Consider the following 21,838-nt stretch of genomic DNA (forward strand, 5'->3'; position numbering starts at 1 on the left):
TAACTTGTTTTTATGTTCAAAAACCTCCTAGTTGCTGTAAACGAGCCGATAGAAATGTGTTTTTTCTGACGCTCTCCTGAGCCGCGATATTTCAGACATAAATCTCACACCCAGAAGACAGACTGTGTTGTGATTGGCCAGTACCCGGAAGTGACATATTCAGCACATCCGCTCTCAGAAGCGCAGCTCCCCCCTCTGGAACAGTAGATGCACTGCTACTCATTATCAAAACATTGTTTTAACAATGTTTAAAAATAGTTTAGTCACGACTCCCCGTCGCAGTCCCTTTTATGACTTTGACCCAGAGTCAGAAGACACTGTCACTCGTGAAACACCTCCACAACGGACGTTATTCTTCTTCTGCGGTTCAATGTACGCAACCGGATGTGCCCGGACTAGTGCCCAGAGCAGGACGATCTGCTGTTCAGGAGAACCGCTGTTTACGTAACCAGAAGGGAGATCTCACTGAGCCTGAGATTACAATAAAACACAGCGTTCTCAGCAGTGGCTAGGGGTGTCACGGTATGAAAATTGAACCTCACGGTTATTGTGACCAAAATTATCGCGGTTTTCGGTATTATCGCGGTATTTTTTTAAAAGTGTGTGAATATGTTCAGAAAGCATTGATAGTCCTAAAAGCTAAAATGCATTTTTAATATGCTGGCGATGGGCGCTGCAGCTGCACTATCATGTTAACATTATTGACATAGTATTGTGGGTCTTAAAACCATAAACTTTGTGTTTGAATTAAGGTTGTTTTATCGCTGTGTGTCAATCCTAGTTTGGGTGTGGCATCTCACATTCCAGAGCTTTTGTTGCTTTTTCAGCCAATCAGCTGACGATCAGGAGAATACACATGGCTAATTAATATGCACGCAGATAGAGCGAGAGAAAGTGGAGAGATAGTGCATAGAACTTTCCTGTGCTTATGTGTGTGTGCGAAATTAAAGCGTGATTATCATCAAAGCAGTCATCAACAAAAGCTTTGTTTGACAAAGGAAGACAAGAAGAACATGACACTAATTGTCTGTGGCTGAACATCTTCACAATGACAGCGAAAGCACAGAGACTGTTGGTGTGTGGACAGTTAGCATTTTAAGCTAGCGGTCTTTATGCTAACGTGTTAGCAGACTTCATCGTCACAAAAACAACAAACAAATGGATTATTCAGCAGCTGAAAGAGAGCAGGACACACACGGTAGTTGTCTGAGATGATGACGTGACGCCAGTACCGCGCTATACTGTTATGGGTGAGTTTTCATATACGTATTATGTCCTGAGGGCTGTCGTCTCCTCCTTCGGCCATGATTCCAGCTTCGATAAAGTTTGAACATCAGGTTGTAGGCTACAGAGTGCGCCTGCGCGGCAACTTCAGCAGACGGAGACGCTGGAAAGGCTCACGGTGCCTACACCGCGGGCGCGGTTATTCACCGAGATAATAATTTTTTTTTGAAATGAACACGGTAATTATTATCGTCAAAAATGTTATCGCGGTTTACGGTTACACCATTAACCGTGACATCCCTAGCAGTGGCTGAACTGTTTGTTTTCGAAACTTCAGGGCTTCGTAAACAAGGTAATGACGCAGATACACACTCAAAAACAGCGTTAATTGGAACTTCCGGTCTAGGTCCACTTTAATCATTTAGAAGAAATCATAATATTGCACATACGTGGCACTTTAGCAACGTGACATTCATGTAATGTATAACCCAAAAATATACCCTAAAACCATTCAGGCTCTTGATTGGAAAATCCACTTGCCACACGTCGTGCATTACACAGATATAACCTAGACTGAGGAATCATTAGGTGTTTGCTTTGCACCAGCCAACACACATTTAGTGTTGAGTTCGTCACCAGGGAAGTGTTTTACTTCGTTTCTCATTGCTGTTACGTGTAATTGGAATTAGGAGTAGTTAGTTCCCAAACAGTCGCACCATGGCTGTATCCACACTGTCCTCCGCCCGAGTCGCAGCTGTAGTTGGCGCTCTGCCTCGCCGACGGTGCAGCTGAGATTTTGCTTCATCTTTCCTCACACTTGTTTCCCTGCACTTTCACTTCTTCTTCCTTTTCTTCTTCTTCTTCTTCTGCTTTTCTTCTGTTAAGTATGGCAGTACTTTGGTTGATGTACGCCCTCTGTTGGTGCAAAAATGACTTGCATGGAATGTGAGTTCAAGAGATGTGACACACCTATGTCATGAAGCTGATATTAATTCATTGATATGAATGAATTCATGAATTAATTAATTAATTTTCAACGTTTTTATTCTTAATGGCAATTTCCTTACTCCACAACAAAATGACTATTGTGATGGTGACACATGGCAGCAATATTTTTTTTACAGTGAGGATGATTTTGAGGTAAACAGTTAAAATATTATTGTATTGCAAATGAATGGAACATTAACATAATGCGTGTATTTATTTGCTGACAGCAGAACGTTGACACACCACCCTTGACTGACAAGCTTGCATTGTTTTAGCGTGTTCACATGTTTCCAGTGTTGACAGACTGACTCAGATCAAAGGAGTTTGACTGTGACATCTTTTCAATGTCAAATGTGAACGTGGAGATGTTGTCCTGCTGTTTGTCGACAGAAAACACAGGTAGACTGAAACGCTGATAGATGATATGACGAAGGCTGGTAAACAGAGAAGAAAGTAAACTCATAGTAAAAGGCTTGGAAAAGCACATGGCTGATAAGGAACTCAAGCACTTTGAAGCCCACAGGCTAAGTCATTAAGTAGAGACAGAGGGAGGCTTGGACTCATTATGTGGCGGGAAGCTGAGGGAGGTGCGTGATACTGTGGTTATACCTCTGCTGCCTCAGCACAAAGCAGACATCTTAATATGCTTTGTCAGACTGTAAAGCTGATCATCGTGACTTTTGGGGATTTGTGTCTTGTCGATGAAGGAGGAATTGAGGAAGAATTATACATTATTAACGAATTAGGAATGTAAACAGAAGGAGACTTCACCTCTGAAATGTTTGAACTTGTGTGCAGTATGGGTGTTGAATGTTCCAGTTTTCGTTACTGAAGCCAATTTGGAAGTAGCAATATACTGAATAGCCACCAGGGGGCAATTCCACTTGTAGCAAAAAAGAAGTCAGTTTGTAGGGGAAAAAAAATATCCTTCTTCTCAATTGATTTACAACATCAATAAACATTTACCTGATTTGTTTATGGTATTTCTTCAAAATCAAATTTGAGTTCAGATTGTAATGGTTTATGTCATGATTGGATCTAAACACTGAGAATCACAGAGAGTCACATGGAGCAGAAAATGTGGTCTGTTAAAACCACTGAAGTTCCCTGATGCACACTGGGAAATGAATGGGTGCACTGACATGTAGCTGTCCTATGTTTCTTTGTGTGAAAAATGTGTTTAACTACATCATTTTAATGTTGTGTTTCGTCTCTTGTGTGCTTCTGTTCAGGGTACCAGCGGTCCACACGGTAATCCAGGACAAGCAGGACTTCCTGGGCCTAAGGTGAATGATCTTCACTCTGCTTATTGTAGCTGATGATGCAGATGAGTTTGTCCAACACAAGGAAACAGCAGAACCCCAGGAATAGTCAGGTCAAATTCAAATCACAAAGGTTTTCTAAATCTTTGAAACTGCTGTGCTGTGCCAATGTCAGCAACCCAGAAAAAAACCCCAATATTTAAAATTCTGAGTCAGTCAGCGTTCAGCAGTTTAATAGCTGAGGAAAGTTTCTCCCAGACTGAATTTAAGTCATTCAAGTGCATAGGCGTTAAGTTGTTGAACCGGCAAATGAATGAAAATGTCAGAAGGCTCTCAATATGTGACTAGTGCTCATGATATAGCTATCTAGCCATAACACTCACAAACTTATATTAAGCTGAAAATAAATCTTTGTAAAGGATATATTGTGTGAAGCTCCATGCAGATGTTTGTGGTGACTGTGGTCTTTACTGGTTACCACAGAGTAGCTGCAAACACAGGGCTGTCGGTGAGGGAAGAGGGAGAGTCATGCTGTAGGAACAGAACAAAGAACAAATGGTGGATCCTTCTTGTCTTCCTTTGTCTTTTGATGTGAAACTACTTGTAGCCTGGGAGTGGAAACCTCCTTGCTTGGGATTTAAATCAGTACAAAGGTGTATGTCATGAGTTATGACCACTTCACCTACCTTATTACCGCACACACATGAAGTGAGGAATGTTCTGTTTCCTCCCTCGAGTAGTCAGATGGCAACGGGGAGAGGAATTGGTTCGTTTTGTCACCTATGACCTTGCTGCGCTGTGGACATTTACGAGGTTAAATGAGCGATCATGAGGTTATGTGGAGATACAGTCACTTGCTCGTCTTGCTCTTCCTTCAACTTGTACACCCACGTTCAAGTATACAAAACCAAATTCAGTGTATCTAATACCTTGGTGTACTGAGTGAGTCATTCTTACACCCACAAACCCCTTTGCGGAGGTGGACTCGGGATTGAGAGAGTCTCTGTCTCAGTTTGGAAAACATCTACTCCTAAAATGTAATCTGTTACCAGGACAAATAGAGGAATATATTGTCGTCTGAGGCGCTAAGTTGACATTATATTCAACCACAGTCTGTAATGTTATGACAATGTGTGTGTGTGTAGGATTTGAAAGAGCCTTTTCAAAATACTTCATGCACTATTGACTTTTTTTTTCACACTTGTTTTATGCTTCAGTAGAATATCTGCTTTCCCACTCCCCAGGCTTTATGGCTCACTGACTCTCAGTTAGTCATAATACTTGTTTGGAACACATACTGACAACCATTGTGTGTCAGAAGCTGCAGTAGTCACGAAGAAAGCACCATAAATTAGTGAACGATATGAACTAAAGAAGATGAATGTGAAAAAGATGTTTCTCTGGATCTTTTTTAGATTTTTTTCTTGGAAATGTGCCTTTATTCTAAAAATCTGATCCTGATTGTCCAAGCTGCTTATTGCTTAACACGGTGTGATGTCCTCTGTCCCTTAAACAACTAGAGTTTGAGAAAAAACAACAACCAAAAATGTTATTTCAACAGAAACAAAATCAACCAGGTACCAATACCATTGCTGCGAAATCGCGAAATAATGGCCATTCGACCCAACATGGCGGCCTTCCTGTAGGACCTACGGCAAATTTGTCATTGACTTTTTGGGCAGTCCTGACATGATAAATGTGTTTACCATCTTTCGTTCATGTACGTGAAACATTTCAAAATATCATCAAATAAATGCAGAGCCAGAATCCCAGGGAGAGGCACCAGTGCAGGATCCTCCCTCTATAAGAATAGTAGTGCCCATATATGCCTTGAATGACAATAAACAAATAGAAAAATAAGAAGAGATGAATCACAATGTGCAGATGTATGACGGTGTTTAAAGCATAAGTGTCTGAACGAGATGAAAGAAGGGTGGGGAACATGCAGAGCAGAGATGGTAGGTCACACATTCACTGTTTTACTAATGATGACAAAATTGAAAATACATTTGTGTAGGGATAAAAGTATGCTCTAACAGTGCTTCGTGACTTCATAAGTTTGGAGGAGTTTGGACACATTTGGACATGTTTCTATGCTTGAATCAGAAATGTTACCAATCATTTAATATCATCTGTGTACAGTGATCTAGCCCTTACAGTCATGTGGTTAGTCAATAAAGCTTTAACCAATGCTGATTTACATTCACGTTTGGCTTGGTAAAACGTGAGGAACCTTTGTGACGATTACAATGAACGTTTTCCTTGTTAAATCACCATCGTTTGTGAAACTGGTTCATTAAACGTGAGTTGTTGTGTTCTATTTTTAGGGCTCAAAGGGAGACCCTGGACTTTCTCCAGGTCAGGCTCCACCAGGAGAAAAGGTAAGACGAGTTCGCAGCTCTGCATTTTCTGACTCACGCTCAACTGTTTTTTTATTTTATTTTGAATTTACATAAAAATAAAATGTTATCAGTAAAATTCTGAGGGACAAATGATAGTTGTTAGAACTTTTTTTCTCTCTTTTGTCCAAACAACATTCAAATTATAATTTAATACTTAATTAAGCTTTTTATTTTTGGGAGAGCAAGTAATTAAATGTATTCAGTTGAAATAATCAGTCAAAGTCTTTCTTGTCTGTATTACTAAAAGACACCAAAATCAAAGAGAGCCATTTCGTACTACTCAAATGACAATTGCATGATTAAATATGTTCGTTTGGGAAGTATCACATTGATTTTTTTCCCTTTTTCCCTATTTATCTAGGGAGACAGGGGTCCACCAGGTTTGCCAGGGCCACAGGGATTTCTAGGTCTACCGGTAAGTGTTAGCTTAATGTTTATCATATCATATTTATTTTCATAAAGTAGTGAAGACCATTAGATAGTATTCCCATTGACGTCCACAAAGAGATAAATAAACTGCCTTTGTGTAAATTAGCAGCTGAACATAGAAGAACATGAGGCCTTGGAAATAGGTCAGAAGCTATTTTTGTTTGATGTGAAGGGATTCTGTCAGCTGTTGTGTATTTTAAAGAGAGTGTGTTGCCTTCCCCTCTCAGCATGAGCTTTTAGAGCTGACAGTTCGGATGTGTTTTACTCTCTCGCTTAAAAACCTGATAGGTTTGGAGGCCAAAAGACATCGGAAAGAGGAAAAGGCCCTCTGCACAGGGTCAGAGTGTCAATGACATGGATAATATAGAATGCCTCTGAAGGTCAGCAGAAAGACAGACAGTGTCTGACCTGAACTTGGGGTGTTTTGATGCAGAACAGACTTCAACAAAGGTCATCTTGTTGTCCCTGTAGCTATGTCTACATAGCTGTCGAAGTCTCGTCTCTACATATGGCGAGGTACAAAAATCTTTCGGAATCCACTATAACTTGCCACCACCTTGTGTCCCAGGAGGCCGTCCTGGTGTTTTCAGTAGCTAAACCTAATATACTTAGGACGTAACCTATGCCCTGTTAGGTATTTTCAGAGGAAATGACTGACTTGGGGCCTATGCTCTTTACCCCCAAGTAAAGTATAAAGTGAAGTGTGAGGGTTCACGTGTCTCAGCCTCAGATGTACACAACAATCAGTCGTACTGTTTAAGGTCTCTGGGCGGGATGCTGACCTGACCCTGACCCTTGTGTTTTAAAGCTTTAAACATTTGCTGTTGACAATCATGTGGAAGGAAAAAAAATAAGAGGCAAAATAAAGGGTAGAAAAGCTCTAGTGTGACTATGGGGAACATACTGTACCTTATACACATCAAAGATCAGACTTGTAGAACCCCTAGAATAGCAGGATACGTAGTTTTGTTCAATTTTTAATTTTATATGTAACGCTAAACTAACAATAACTTGTTTTATTCCATATTCAAGGGTCCTAAAGGTTATCCAGGGCCAATTGGTTTGCAAGGAGATCAAGTAAGTCGTAATTCATATATATTTATGAGTTGCCTTCAAAATTATATTAGTTTCAAAACATTTTGTCTTTACGAGAAGAACAGTAAAGGAATGTCCAGGTAGTGGACAAGGATGTCCTCATTTGGTTTGTTCAGAATGAACAGTGCTTGTTTTATTCCTCAGTTGGCAATGTTGGTAGCGGTCTGTGCTTCTCCTCTTTCACTTTATCCATCCATCTAATCTCTCTTTCACCATTCACTCACTCTTTCTTCTCTGCAGGGCATACCAGGATCTCACGGGGAAACTGGGGCTGCAGGTTACCCTGGCAGGCAGGTGCAGTGAAAAATACAATGCAAAAAAAAAATGATAGCTGCATGAATCACTCTGATTTCTGATTTCCTTACATTTTTTTTCATATTGGGAATTCAAATTTCCTTATCATGCTTCTCAAATTTTGAGTTTGTGAGTGTTGAGTACCTGTGACTGTCTCCCACAGAACAGACTCAAAGAGGCCTGACATGTTATGCATTCCTATGTATTTTGTCATAAAGAGCAACTGTGACTAAGTAGGTCACAGTGAGTAATGTATACATTCAACTTTAACTTGTGTTAAAATACTATTATTACCGCGGTGTTTCCCATTATTTAACTAGACGTGCAGCCTTTCATGGTCCCACCACAGTTTGATAATATACATCTCCACTTAAATATCTCAATAAGTCAATGATTTACCATTAAACCGATCATGTTTGTAGACTATGGACCACACAGGGAATTTTCTCAGTGAAAGTTGTCAGTTAGAGCTGTTGTCAAGTCTTGTGTATAAAAGTTTGTCTCACTGTGTAAAATTACTGAGCTTGCGTCTTTGATTTTTTTCTTTTTTTGCAGGGCCCAGCTGGCCCACAAGGTAACCCAGGGCCAAAAGGTGTCCGTGTAAGTACAAGTAGCTCCCTGCTTTAATTCCGTCCTTTTTTTTTTCCCAGCAGTGGTGGATTAAACACTTTTTAATTTCCTGACCGAATTAGGACAGTGTCAAGACTTTTCACCATGATCCTATAAGAGATTCACAGAATCTGAGTAGAATCTCTGTCACGCTGTGTGACAGAAACATGCAGCCTGGTGGGTGAATGATTTTGGGGGGACTTGTCCTGGTTCTGAGTTGTCTCTGCAACTGTTTCTTCTTAGTATGTTCATTCCTCAGCAAGTAGTAATACCCTCAACACAGGAGAACAAGAAAAAAAAAGAAAAGAAGTGGATGGAAGAACAAACAGATGGGACTATGAAAACAGAGAGAAAGAGGTCAAATGAGCTAGTGAGAGACGGGACTTAGGTGGAGTGGTGCAGTGCAGGGAAAGACGATAGGTGGGATTAATGTCAGACTGAGGTGGTCATTGTTAAAAAAATAAAAAAAGAGCCACACAAACACAGTGCACAGGTAATTTAGAGAGAGAAGGAGAAAAAAAAACAAGGGACAACGACTTGTGTATTCTTGTTCCTGTTGATTTATGGGATTGTGTGGGGTTGATTGAGATGATTGTGATCCTGAAAATGGCTTATTTTGTTATTTTATGTTTGTGTGTATAGTATGTCTGTGTATGACCGTGTGTCTGTAACCTTGTTCTACTTTGTTTGTAACTTGGCCAGGACACACTTGAAAAAAGAGATTGATTCATAGACTCAAACTGGGATAACCTTTATGTCAGAAGAACCACTCTAGATTTTGACCATATCCACATGTAGACTGTGTAATTGCCCCAAATATTTATCCACTCAGGTTAATCAGGGTCTGCAATATGTCAGAAACAGGGAATTCATGTTGAAAGGATAAGAAAATATGACAGTATGATCTCTTTTTTTTACTAATTAGCAGACGTACACTTCTAGCCGAACTACAGATAGTAGTAGGCATACAAGTAATCATAACATCCAAAGTATATGATAGACCAGTCTGAGAAAATGAATCACTACTAATAATGTGTGTTTTTTACTAATGTTGTGATTTGATTTCCAGGGTTTCATTGGACTTCCCGGTGCTGTTGGGCCACTTGGGCCAGAGGGGATGAAAGTGAGTGATGACTGTTTATATTAAAGGTCCAGTGTGTTAGAATGAGTCACTTCTAATGGTGCTTTCTGTAGAGCAGAGTCCCAAGAACATCAGGGAACAAGAGTGGCCTTTGCATACCAGACAGGATATAAAGACTCTCTCATAGCAACGCAGTCCATTCTGCATCAGGTGCATCAGGTTTATGTGGTCGAAACCAGTTCATTTGTGGCCTGCTGTAGAAACAAGATTGAAGATCCTTGCACTGTGGACATAAGAGTTGTATTCTATGCAGCGATGGGTAATGATTGGCCATCCATAATTCTCAGGCTACGAAAACCAAATGATATTTAGGTTTAGCGATGATACACTAATACAAATATATGTATATATGTAAAACCTCCTGAATGTCACACACTGGACCTTTAAGCACCTATTTAATCATAATTTCAGTGTTGTTAATGCCATTGTCATAACCAGTAAAAACCTATTAATTTTTTGCCTTCCCTCTTAAACTTCCATATGATTTTATGTTTGTGGCTAAAACGTGTCGTTACATCACCACCCTTAAGGTATTCATCATCTGTTTTTCATTTTCAGGGCATACCTGGTCCTGTTGGAAAACCTGGCCCTAAAGGAAGACACGTAATAATAATGACTCAATTGTGATTCCTGCAGTAGTTCATAGTTGCATCGTAAAATAAAAAATGTTCTTGTTTTTCCTCTGTTTATAACGACAGTGAATCATCTGCAAGTAGCATCGTCTGCATTATCTCATATGTATAATCGTGGATATTGTAAAAACAGAGATGTTATCATTCCTACATCAACATGTCCTTTCAAAAAAATACTCTGGCTGTACTTGACTGCCACTAAAGATGCAAAGGATATCAATTTGTGTGTTGCATCTGTTTTGAATGTGTTATTAAAACTACACCGAGGCCAGTGATTACAGTGCTAGGAGAGGAAATACAAGAGGAATTACTCTTTAGATGTTTTAACACAATTCACACTGTGGCGGAACACATTGGACAAGCATGTATCCTGGCTTAGTCCCTGCACAAGTGACAGTAAACTAAAATTACAGCTAGATTAAGATAGACAGATGGAATGTCTGAAGTTGGGCTCTCAAACTGTGAAAAGTTAACAATGTAAAAAAAAAAGAAAACAACAATAAACTTTAGCTTCTCTGTGTTAAAGTTGCCAAGTGGGCAGGCGGCCCAGTGTCTGTTTTATCTGAAGGTTTTTTTTTTTTCTTTTCTTGACCACCAAGCAATGTCTGGCTAACAGAAGTCTGTGGCCCAAGGAAGTGTTGTCAGCCAGTTCACAAGCTCATCGTTACTAACCCTGCTTCATGAAATAAGCATTGTTTTCGCAGTGTGTCAGTGCCGATTATACGCCACGGCATCAGTCTGGATACAGAACACACAGATTACGAAACAAGAGAGTCAGAAAATTAGATATAAATCTCCCCGAAACTGACTATTGCATGGAGTTGTTATGTACTCATGTAGACGTGGTTGTGCTGCCTTTCAACTGAATGGTTGATGTTTTTCACATGCAGGGTGTGGTGGGTGATGTAGGAGAGAGGGGGCCTCCTGGTCCTGATGGCAAAGAGGTGAGAACTCATTGTCCTCATTGTCCTCATTGTCTTTTCTTGTCTAATACTTCTCATATAATCACACATCTGCCTGTTCAAATCAAATGCCTCTTTTCCAATGATCTCTCGCTCTCTCCGTACATACAGTCAAAGGGTGAATTCCAATTCCTTGCTTAACCCTCAATCTCAAAAATGTGCGCTCCCTCTAGTGCAAGTGCTGTCCCGATTCTCAGAAAAATTAAGTTGAGGGGCAAGTTTAAGGGCTGTATCGCCCTCAATATTGAGATTTTCCGAAACCACCCTTGAGAGCAAGGGCTACCCAGAATGCTTTGCGTGTTTTGATATAACAAAGATGGCGCCGAAAGCAGCGAAGCTAGTACGCTACAAATTAAGTATTTTCTTTGTTAATAGAGATATTAAAATAATAAAAACCATTGTATTATCTTAGTTTAGGCCCATATTATGGATTACTGACGTCATTGTTGCGTAACATTTATTTCTATTTTACGATCTTTTGTCAATAGCCGGCCGGTGTGGACAATCATTTGCGATCGTTTACTTTTCAATAAGCCGTGGTGTGTGGTAACTGTCAGCTGAATATGTCCGTGGTTGTGGTATTTGTATGAGTATCATCTTATAACTAACTGACAACCTTATAACTTGACTGACAAATGGATCGTAATAAATAATCGTGACATAAATGTGTTCTTCTTCTTCTTTTTTGGAGTTGACAGACTGGACGCAGCTTTTCGCATTATTCTGCCCCCCACAGTCTGAAGACGTATCTGCATTTAAGGGGTGTCCCATTTCTAAGTGACAAAACAACCCTCAACACTTGGTTTTGAGGGCCAGTTAAGATTAAGGGTTGAGCTTGAGGGTTAAGATAGGAATTGGAATTGGCCCTAACTCTATAGCAGGTGGAATAAGTCAATGTCCATGAAACATATTTTGTTCAGTGGGCATGCATTTACATCATTGAGTTACCTTAATTAATTGTTGTTTGTGTTTGAGATGCTATCCATAAGGCTAAGCCATGAAAATGCGCAGTCACACTTCCAGTATTTTCCAAAGTAGGAATGTAAAATACTGTAAATGTCCTGTCCTGTGTACTTAGGATGTTGCTGTGATGTTTCACAGGGGCCTGTTGGTGGGACTGGCATTGGCGGCTTCCCTGGTCTAAGGGTAAGTATCAGGTTGTTTTTTATTGTTGCTGTTATCGTCCCATTAATGTGTTGGACTTCCTTTGCCTATAGGCACTGGTTTTGTTTCTTTCTGCTATTTGGCTCACTGTTCTTCCTCGGTCTCACCTTTTACTTTGTTTTCAAGAGTATTCGTCTGTTTTCACCTTTCATTCAGTCCACTTGTCTGTCTCTCTATTCATTAGATTGTGGTTTGGTTGTTTAACAGAAGGATGCGCCGTGTTGCTACATGAATGATTAATGGCGGTTTTTATGCCAGCTATTTTTCCTAAGATGTAAGCCAGGATTTTGTCTTTTTGAACTTCACTTATGTGTATTCCAAGTGTTTATAACAAATATAACATGTATTTTGAGTCTGGCTGTTGATAAGGCCTTTGTAATCCACAGGGACTCATATGAATCGGGTTATGGAAATAACTTTTTTGGCTGCATGCAAAAACAGGTCAATAGTTGAGCTAAACAGCTGAAAATGGAGGAGATATTCAGGTAGATATTCAGAGAGTAGAGACTGTAGGTTACATTGTTATAGCAGTATCACTTTGGCTATGACATCTAATATCACTTAAACACATTGTTGCAATGTGATGAAGTACAAATACTTTGTTGCTGTACTTAAGTACAACATTCACATATAAAAAAGTTAAATAAAAAAGTACTTTACTTTATTTGTATTTCTAGCGAATCTTGTTACTACCAAATAAAATCAGAATAAGAAACGTTGGTCATGGTCTGTATTTATATAGAGCTTTTCTAGTCTTGTTGAGCTGCTTTACACTAACATTTTTGTCGTTCACTCATTCAAACACCCATTCACACTTTGCAACATTGGGGTTAAGTGTCTTGCTCAAGGACACATATAGACGACCAGAGCCAGGAATTGAACCCAAAACCTTCCAGTTGAAAGACAACTCACCCTACCACTGAGCTACCATGGCTCTATCCTAACTCCTCACTTTTTTAAAATTTTCCTTCTAAAATTTAAGTACATTTTATATCAGAAAATTACTTTTGATACAGTACAATACATGTCATATACTTTAAGACTTTTACTTCCGTTATATTATTAAAAAGTGACTTCAGCTTCTCCCAAAGTCATTTTCTGGTGAGATATTTTTACTTTTTACCCAAGTATCCCTTTTAGGTACTTTATACAAGACTGCTTATACATGAGTTTTCATGCAGTCATGGACATTTAGACATGTATTTGTCAACAAAACACATTCTGTGTAGAAACAGATGCACAAAGATTCCGGTTAATCTGCAACAGTCGCTTCATTCCTGCGTCGCAGTCTGTGACCGGAGATTAAAGATGTATTGCAACAAGCAGGGGTATGTTCAGATTATCAGTCGTATTGTTCATATCAACTGCCCTCGCAAAGGGCACAAATAACATTTTGCGTGCGTCATCACCGACAACAGAAAACCTCATATTTGTAAGATAAGATGAGACGCATCTTTATTGAGTTGAAATTCAGAAAGGGGAGCTATTTTCAGTGATTTATTTATCTCCAGAGGACGTCAGTGCAGGTGTATGTAGACAAAAAGCTCCATGCGTTCTGATATATGGTGCATTCCATTTTCATCATGAGTTGCCTGTATTCTGGTTGAGATGACAAAACATGCACACAAACATAACTGGTTAGCAGTTAATAACAATGCAATGAGTGTTTTTACCTGGGAGCGGTAACCATCTTGGAATCTTATGTCAGGGTTTGTGAGGTTGTGCCGATTTTAATGTCTTACAAGGAAAAACCTACGACTTCCAACTGCTACTCTGCACCTGTCTGATCTAGGACCAGATAATCTGGTGTCACACATTTATTTATTTGAAAAATCACACAACCCTGACAAAAAAATCTGATCTGAGGCACATCAACTGAATGTGGGAAAGGCAACCATAGACATGGGAATTCAGCATGCATTGAGGAGCACTTCAAAGATCAATCCAACTAATTAATATACTAAGCTGCCAACGTCTCAACTGTCAGAGACTTAATGGAAAGCATTATGGATTGTAGCTGTGTAAATTCGCCACTGTTGAAATGTCCAAGTTCAAAGAGGCCTCTAAAACATTTCCGTGTTCATTTTTGAGAAGTATGCGGGGCAGCATTTCTTGACTCAGTGCTAGGATTTATTGGGGTGTTTTTCGGGTCACCTGTGGCACCAGAGACATCTGGCAAGGGCAGGCTTTCCTTTCCTTTCACCACAAACACTGGCTGTAAGTCATTATTTACTACTGACACGGTCAGACTTGAGAAATCCACACATTGTATTTAACAGTTGTTTTATTTAAACAGCACTTTTCCTTCAACAACAAAATATAGACAGTATCCCCACAGCTATGAATAACACTGGATTAATTTACTCCATCTAAATATTTAAGCTGCAGAAGATTCTGTTGATTATTCTAAAAATAATCATTGTTATTCAAGGTTTTCTCAAAACAACCAGAGGCACAACAATTAATTACTAAATGAATAACTTAATATTGCAGAGAACGTTGAGTAATCATCCAAGAAAACCAAAATAGTTACTCCAGTATTTGATGTAATTAACATTGAGTTAGTTTTCCATTTGATTGACTTAAACAGGACAGAAGATTTTTACTGTGTGTGTGTGTGTGTGTGTTACTACTATTAAACCTTTCCTGTTTGCAGTAATTGTAAATCATAGCTGTTAAAAGTAACAGTTGCATAAAAGTCCTCTTTACTGGCATTACATTACATAGGGGTGGAAGGTTGGGGGGGGGGGGGGGGTGGGCAGGGTACGATCCCTGGCTCCGCGAGTCTACATGCTTGATGTGTCCCTGGGCAAGACACTTAACACCACGTTCCTTCAGGTGTCTGCGCCTGCAGTGTGTGAATAGTTATGACAGACTTTAGACAGATGTGTAATCAAAATATAGACTATATATACTATATATAGGGTAGATGGTCCGTTTGAAGGCAGCGTTGAGGGCATTGAGTGGTCTGTGTTAAAGACAAGAAAAGCACAAGTTTACATTGAGACTGTTGACATTGTTAAATGAAAGTATGTGATATAATGTCGCAGGCATTAGGTGTACATAATTCACCGAGGCTTGTAAAGTCATGTTTGTACAGTATGTACAGCTGTCATGTCATGTGCCCCTTTACCGTGGTTGTGGTTGTGGTAACTATGGTAATGACAGTGTTTTGGGTTGGATGTTATGCTGACGCCATGTATGAGCTGAAGGTGTGTGAAGCTCTGCCGTCTTGTGAATCTCCAAAAAACGCCTACAGTGGTGATGCTCGTTCATTCCTGTTACTCCTATGATATGCATACATCACATAGTTTGGGGTGATGATCATTTGAGGAATTTTTCTTTTATTTTTAATCTCCACCACTATTTCCACACGTCCTTGGCTTGTTCATCATACCTGTTACGGCTTTGTTTGGTTCAGGACACTGATAAAAGCAAAACACTGACGGCAGAAGAAGGTTCTGGTTAAAGTTTATTGAAGTGTTGTTAAAAAAGATGGTAGGCACTGGTGGATCTAGTCAAATGGGGGGAAAAGTATTAGTATTATGTTCGCTAGAAGAATTTGATTGAAAATTTAACTCAAAGAGAAGAGTGGCCAACTGAGATAGACGTGTGGAGTGCAGGTGTGGAGATCCACCACATGCCATGATTGAGAAAAGGACACAGCAAAACCATGACGATACTTATACATTATGCTAATAGCTGTGTCACTTTTTTGTGGTGATACAGAGCACTTGCATTTCATGAAATCAGAGGCCAATTCCAATTCCTATCTTAACCCTCAATCTTAACCCTCAAGCTCAACCCTTAATCTTAACTGGTCCTCAAAACCAAGTGTTGAGGGTTATTTTGTCACTTAGAAATGGGACACCCCTTAAATGCAGATACGCCTTCAGACTGTGGGGGGCAGAATAACACGAAAGCTGCGTCCAGTCTGTCAACTCCAAAAAAGAAGAAGAAGAACACATTTACGTCACGATTATTTATTACGATCCGTTTGTCAGTCAAGTTATTAGTTTGTTAGTTAGTTATAAGATGATACTCATACAAATATTCAGCTGACAGTTACCACACACCACGGCTTATTGAAAAGTAAACGATAGCAAACGATCGCTTGTCCGCACCGGCCGGCTATTGACAAAAGATCGTAAAATAAAAATAAATGTTATGCAACAATGACGTCAGTAATACATAATATGGGCCTAAACTTAGATAATACAATGGTTTTCATCATTTTTATATCTGTATTAACAAAGAGAATACTTCATTTGTAGCGCACTCGTTTCGCTGCTTTCGACGCCATCTTTGTTATATCAAAACACGCATTGCATAAACTTGTCCTTCAACTTAATTTTTCTGATAATCGGGACAGCACTTGCACTAGAGGGAGCGCACATTTTTGAGATTGAGGGTTAAGCAAGGAATTGGAATTCACCCCAATTTAAACAAACAAATTAACACCATCACTTCATGCATTCAGTAAGGTTAGGGTTAAAGTGGGTGAGGGTGTGAGTGATGTCACTTTTGCCATCAGATTGTCTGCATGCAGTTGTGTGTGTGTCTGTTTTTCTTGTGGTGCATCTGCAAAGACACACAAACTCCCCCCCGTTCATGCATCTATTCAGTCACTGCCTGGTGCCACACTGAATAAATCTATTGCAGCAATAAAATCAGTACTAGTTGATTAATGTGTCCGTACTGCTGCAGTACTACAGAGGAACTGCAACATCAAACACCGGCCTTACAACTTCCAGATGGACTCGCTAGCTGAAACCACATGTCCTTAGTGACGTAACATGAAGGATGTTTTCTCACTTGCCTCTTACTTACACTTGTGTGCATATTGGAAAAACTGACAGTTTAATTTTTTTTGAGAGAGACAAAAAAAGTGCTTAGATAGAGACATTTTTAGTTTTTGGCCAGTCTTCAGAGAAGTCAGATAAGATGTTCCAGCTTTTTAATTTTTGTTGCATTCATTTTCACTATAGCATGTTGCGTGAGCAAGACACTGTCTTTGCTGTTGCCTGGTCTTAAAGAAACAGTATGGAATAAATCCCATGTACCTTATAGGCACAAATGCTACATTTTGTTAGCTAGGTTATCTTGTGTGAGCCAATAGGAGAATACTTTTGGACACCACTGTGTTTGGTCTTCATAGTTAGTTATCAGTAGTTTAAATGGTGCAGTTATCCTCACTTGTAGACTTTGGCAGAAGAAGATTTATAGGTGCCATATGTAAGAATGTGGCCAAAAACAGTTACTTCATTCAAATTCAAAATACCGAGGTCTTTTAGGTTTTGTTTTCTGACATAACTGGCAACCGGTGGTTGCTCGGCTGCTGAGACTCTACTGGTTGCAATGATTGGTAGACGTCGGTAGGTGGCGCCACATGCCAAAACATGATTTCAAAACATAAACATGATTTGCAGTCTGCAAAATATTTTTTTTAATGCAAAGATTTAGGCTGTACTGTTGTTGTTGGTGGGTTCAGTTTGTTATATGAACATTATTCCTGAGTCTCTGTGACATATTAGGAGGATTTTATGGCCAGTTGCTTTAGATTTATTACATAATTCACCTTTAACTTTTTTTTCAATCGAATGCCGATTGGTGATTGGAACGTGGTTGGAACACCCATATGGTGCGTGTCTGTTCTGCGCCTAGACTATCGTAAATATAGAATCGTGTTCCCGGTACAGATCCGGCACCGACAACCGTCTTTTCCCGCAATTTTGGAAATCAGCCAATCAGAGGTAACTAGGACAGCTGCTTGGCTGAATTCCTAGAAATGCGTGAGGAATGGGAGGTGAGAGTTGGCAGCCCTGATGGGTGTTTTCATCCACTACTGTTAAGTGAATTGTGGAAGTTAGTTCGATCACCACTCCAGAATAATAATAGCTTTAAGTATTAGCCACTGAGCAAGAAAAGGCTCACTGAATGAAATCTACATTATTAGATGGTCTTTGCTGAATGGAAACTCAAGTTTGTAAACTAGTAACTCTCCCACATCAAACTCCATAGAGAAAATAAGCATTTTTAGCCCCACAGAGACACAGGAGCTGCTGCTTTACTCAACAGCTCCTGTGGGATGTGATTTAGAATTGACAGTTTTTTCTATGGGATTTGCTGCAGGGTAAATAAAGACCAGCAAGCGAGATGAGGACGAGTTTGCTGGAAAAGTGTTTTTTTTGCCGCTTCCCATCTATTATTGTAGTTGTATTAGCTTCTAGCTCTAACAAATTGTAAATTTGTGTCATATGCAGGACCCATAAGTATGAATAAATAACAGCAATCTGGTACTTTGGGTGTGTTGTCATCAAGTAGCTTCGATCAGGTTTCCACTGGCAGTTCCCTCAGTGGTTAACGCATTGTACTTTGGCATGATTAATATGGGTTTGACTCCCATATTAGAATTTTACACACAATACCACGCTACACACAATTTTTTATTATTTTTTATTATAACCCTTTTTTTATTGTTTTAGCCCTAACACTAACCTCACGATCACTTGTGCCTAGTTAAGTTGAAAAATACTAGTGTGCTAAAAACACTCAGTGGTTGGCCAAAACGAACCATAGTTATGTTTCAGTTATGTTTTAACTGTCTACGATGTAAAAAATGTGGAATGCTGTTTTAATCACATAATTGTTGATTGCACTTATTCACATGGTTATAAAAAAAAAAAATGTAAGTAAGTATTAGTACTGCGATGGATAAATCCCATTGTGCACTTCCTTCTCTGTGCAGGGGGACCTGGGGCCTGAGGGACTGCGAGGGCTGCCTGGTCTGGTGGGACCTCAGGTAGGCTAAGGATTGGCTGTCAGTGCTTTGTATTCTACTGTACTGTTGGTTGTTAAATTAATCCAGTGGAATAAATTGAGGAGAACTATAAGGAATTACAGCATATTGTAACATTTGTAATGTAACATTTTCAGTGTTAAAATGTTTTTAACTTTACTGAAGGGATAGCAAGCATTTTTCCAAAGGAATTCCCTTATTTGGTGATAACACATGACCACAAAATCTCCCATGTCCTGCTAAGGACTCCTTATTTTCTCCCCATGGAATATCAAGCTGGTCCTATAGCTGAAGAGGGGTTATACTGTAGATCACATGGTCATAATCCTATAAAATATCGAGGGATTGTTCTTCATTTGCGGATTAACTCACTTCTACGTTTCCTCCCTTCTCTCTACTGTCTGTGGCAGGGCCCTGCAGGACGAGCCGGCCTGCCTGGATTGAAAGGTGATAAGGTGATCTAAATATTTATATTATTGTAGTGTATTTCTGTGTAATGTGTGACAAGCCCAACACATATAAGTGGACATGGTTTGCTAGTTAGATATTTAAGCAAACTTTCAACATACAAACACGACAAATTTGTGATGTTATATGATTATATTCAAACCCAAGCTACATTTTGAAAGCTGTTTATGTGAATACCTCATACAGTATGTGTTCTAACTATAACTGTTATAACGACATATACTACCACATAGCACTTTGTGTGCAGTTTTTTTGTGATGACTGTGGCAGGGTAGTGTTGTGTTATATTTCTTTGTAATACTGTAAAATTCAGGGTGAAGTGGGACCAAGGGGCGAACCAGGAGAGATGGGGTACCAAGGTGATAAGGTGAGTCTCCTGATCAACACCACAGAAGTGTGTGAACTTCTATGTTTTTTTTACACCAATCAGAAGTTCCACAATCCTTTTTTTTGTTTGTATTTCTTAATTGTTTAAACATGTATAATGTTTTCCTTCTGCGATGACTAAAAACTGGGCCATAGCAGAATGCATAAAGTCATATTGCTGCTAAATCGGGAAAACATTAATCAAAACTATACATGTGTTTGAAATACACGCAGATGTCAATGCATTTATCATTTGAGTTCACCACATAATTCTTGTCCCATGTGTGTATGAGTATATGCACACGCAGACATATCTGGTGATGGATATCCATCATATGGCTAATAAAACGCACAAAAGCAGAGGGTGAATGTTATATTTGTGTTTTCAGGGTGTTGCTGGTTTACCTGGTCCAGCTGGGCCAAAAGGGAAACCGGGACCACCGGTATGTAAGTGTGATTGTGTACTGTATGTGCCTGTGCAGCTTTTATCTGGATTCTATTCGTGTCGGCTTATAAACTGAAGACACTTATGTCACATTTGCAACACATCAGTTGCTGGCTCTTGAGCTCCGATAGCAGAAAGAATAATAATAAATGTTTCCTGAATAGTTATTTTTTAAAAAAACAAATGTGAAACACTGAAACACTGTATTCTGAATGTGTTATAAACAATCCAGCGGACCACAGTCCCCAAGTAATCAATAAGTTTATGATTTATGGGCTTTAACAATGTAAAAGATTTACCACTGTGCTTGAAATAATAACTTGCAAAGTCTTTTGCAAGGGCGAATTATTATATTTCAAAGTGACAACACGGGGAGTTATGGAGAGAGAAGCGGGGTAGTATAATGGTCAAATCGTCAAATTTATTTCTATAGCTCATTTAAAAAACAATATTGCATAAACACAACATACTGTGTTATCTAAATGATGAAAGACAGTTAGAGGAAATGTGTAAGAAAATTAGCTGAGCTGTAAAAAGATATTGGATTTATTTCTTCATTACTGCATGTGTTCTTCTTTTCAAAACAGGGTAGAACGGGTGAGGTGGGAGCACAGGGACCACCTGGGCCTCCAGGACCAGAGGTAGGAGTGCACACATATACAGTACATACAGATGCGTTTTCATAGTCAACACGTCCTTTGTTTATTACTAATGGCACTTTTTCCATACACAGTTCCAGCACGGCTCGACTCGGCATGTTTTTCCATTAGTGATAGTTCCTGATACCTTGTACTTTTTAGTACCTGCTCTGGCGAGGTTCCAAGCAAACTGAGCCGACACAATATGTGCCCCGTCGACAGACTGCCGGCCACTCTCATGAGTGTGACGTCTGACACAGGAATCAAACCCAACAATGCAAAGATAATCTCTAAAATCTGGTGTATTTAGCGACAGCACTGCAGACATCTGCGATCGTGAGCCACATCACAACCCCCTCCGCCGTATTTCAGTTCAGTGACAGTGTCAGACGTCCTGAACAAATATCTTTTAATTAACTGAGTCTAATGATTCAGTACACTGAAAACAACTGCTTTACAAGTCACTCGTTTGTGTGTGTTGTGACGACTCCGCCCACGTTGAGTAGGTACTATAGTAATGGAAAACCCTACCGAACCGTGTAGAGTCGAGCTGTGCTGTGGAACTGTGTCATGGAAAAGCACCATAGGTTTTCTTGAGACGACACGACAGTACTGCATCATGTCAACAGTGTCTGACCCTTCCATGCAGATGTCCTTTTAGGTTGAAACAGAGAGTCGTTCATTGAGTTCTTGACCAGAAGGAAGTTATGTTTTTCATATTCCCGTTATCTATAATAATAAGTCAATGTAACCCCGCAGGACAGGTTTGTTTATTTCCTAGCTACTATTCTCAATCGGGGCCCACGGTTGGTGTAGTGGTTGGCACTCTTGCCTTTGCAGCAAGAAGACCCGGGTTCCTGGGTTCGAGCCCCAATTGGAACATCTTCGGAACAAGGGCCTTTCTGCAAGGAGTTTGAATGT

The 21,838-nt window shown here is 39.6% G+C and overlaps 1 protein-coding gene across 1 annotated transcript in view; it reads left to right on the top strand.

Moving 5' to 3' along the window:
- col24a1 (collagen type XXIV alpha 1 chain) overlaps window positions 1–21,838 on the top strand; it is a 95,407-nt gene that overhangs the window by 25,696 nt on the left and 47,873 nt on the right. Inside the window, exons 5-19 of the mRNA XM_083888137.1 lie at window positions 3,444–3,497; window positions 5,801–5,854; window positions 6,237–6,290; window positions 7,337–7,381; window positions 7,640–7,693; window positions 8,249–8,293; window positions 9,372–9,425; window positions 10,002–10,046; window positions 10,966–11,019; window positions 12,139–12,183; window positions 18,950–19,003; window positions 19,411–19,455; window positions 19,782–19,835; window positions 20,224–20,277; window positions 20,867–20,920. Coding sequence (XP_083744263.1) covers window positions 3,444–3,497; window positions 5,801–5,854; window positions 6,237–6,290; window positions 7,337–7,381; window positions 7,640–7,693; window positions 8,249–8,293; window positions 9,372–9,425; window positions 10,002–10,046; window positions 10,966–11,019; window positions 12,139–12,183; window positions 18,950–19,003; window positions 19,411–19,455; window positions 19,782–19,835; window positions 20,224–20,277; window positions 20,867–20,920 — 765 coding nt within the window. The remainder of the gene's footprint in view (window positions 1–3,443; window positions 3,498–5,800; window positions 5,855–6,236; window positions 6,291–7,336; window positions 7,382–7,639; window positions 7,694–8,248; window positions 8,294–9,371; window positions 9,426–10,001; window positions 10,047–10,965; window positions 11,020–12,138; window positions 12,184–18,949; window positions 19,004–19,410; window positions 19,456–19,781; window positions 19,836–20,223; window positions 20,278–20,866; window positions 20,921–21,838) is intronic.

Source organism: Microchirus variegatus (assembly GCF_963457635.1).
Source record: "Microchirus variegatus genome assembly, chromosome: 4".
Lineage (NCBI taxonomy): Eukaryota > Metazoa > Chordata > Actinopteri > Pleuronectiformes > Soleidae > Microchirus > Microchirus variegatus.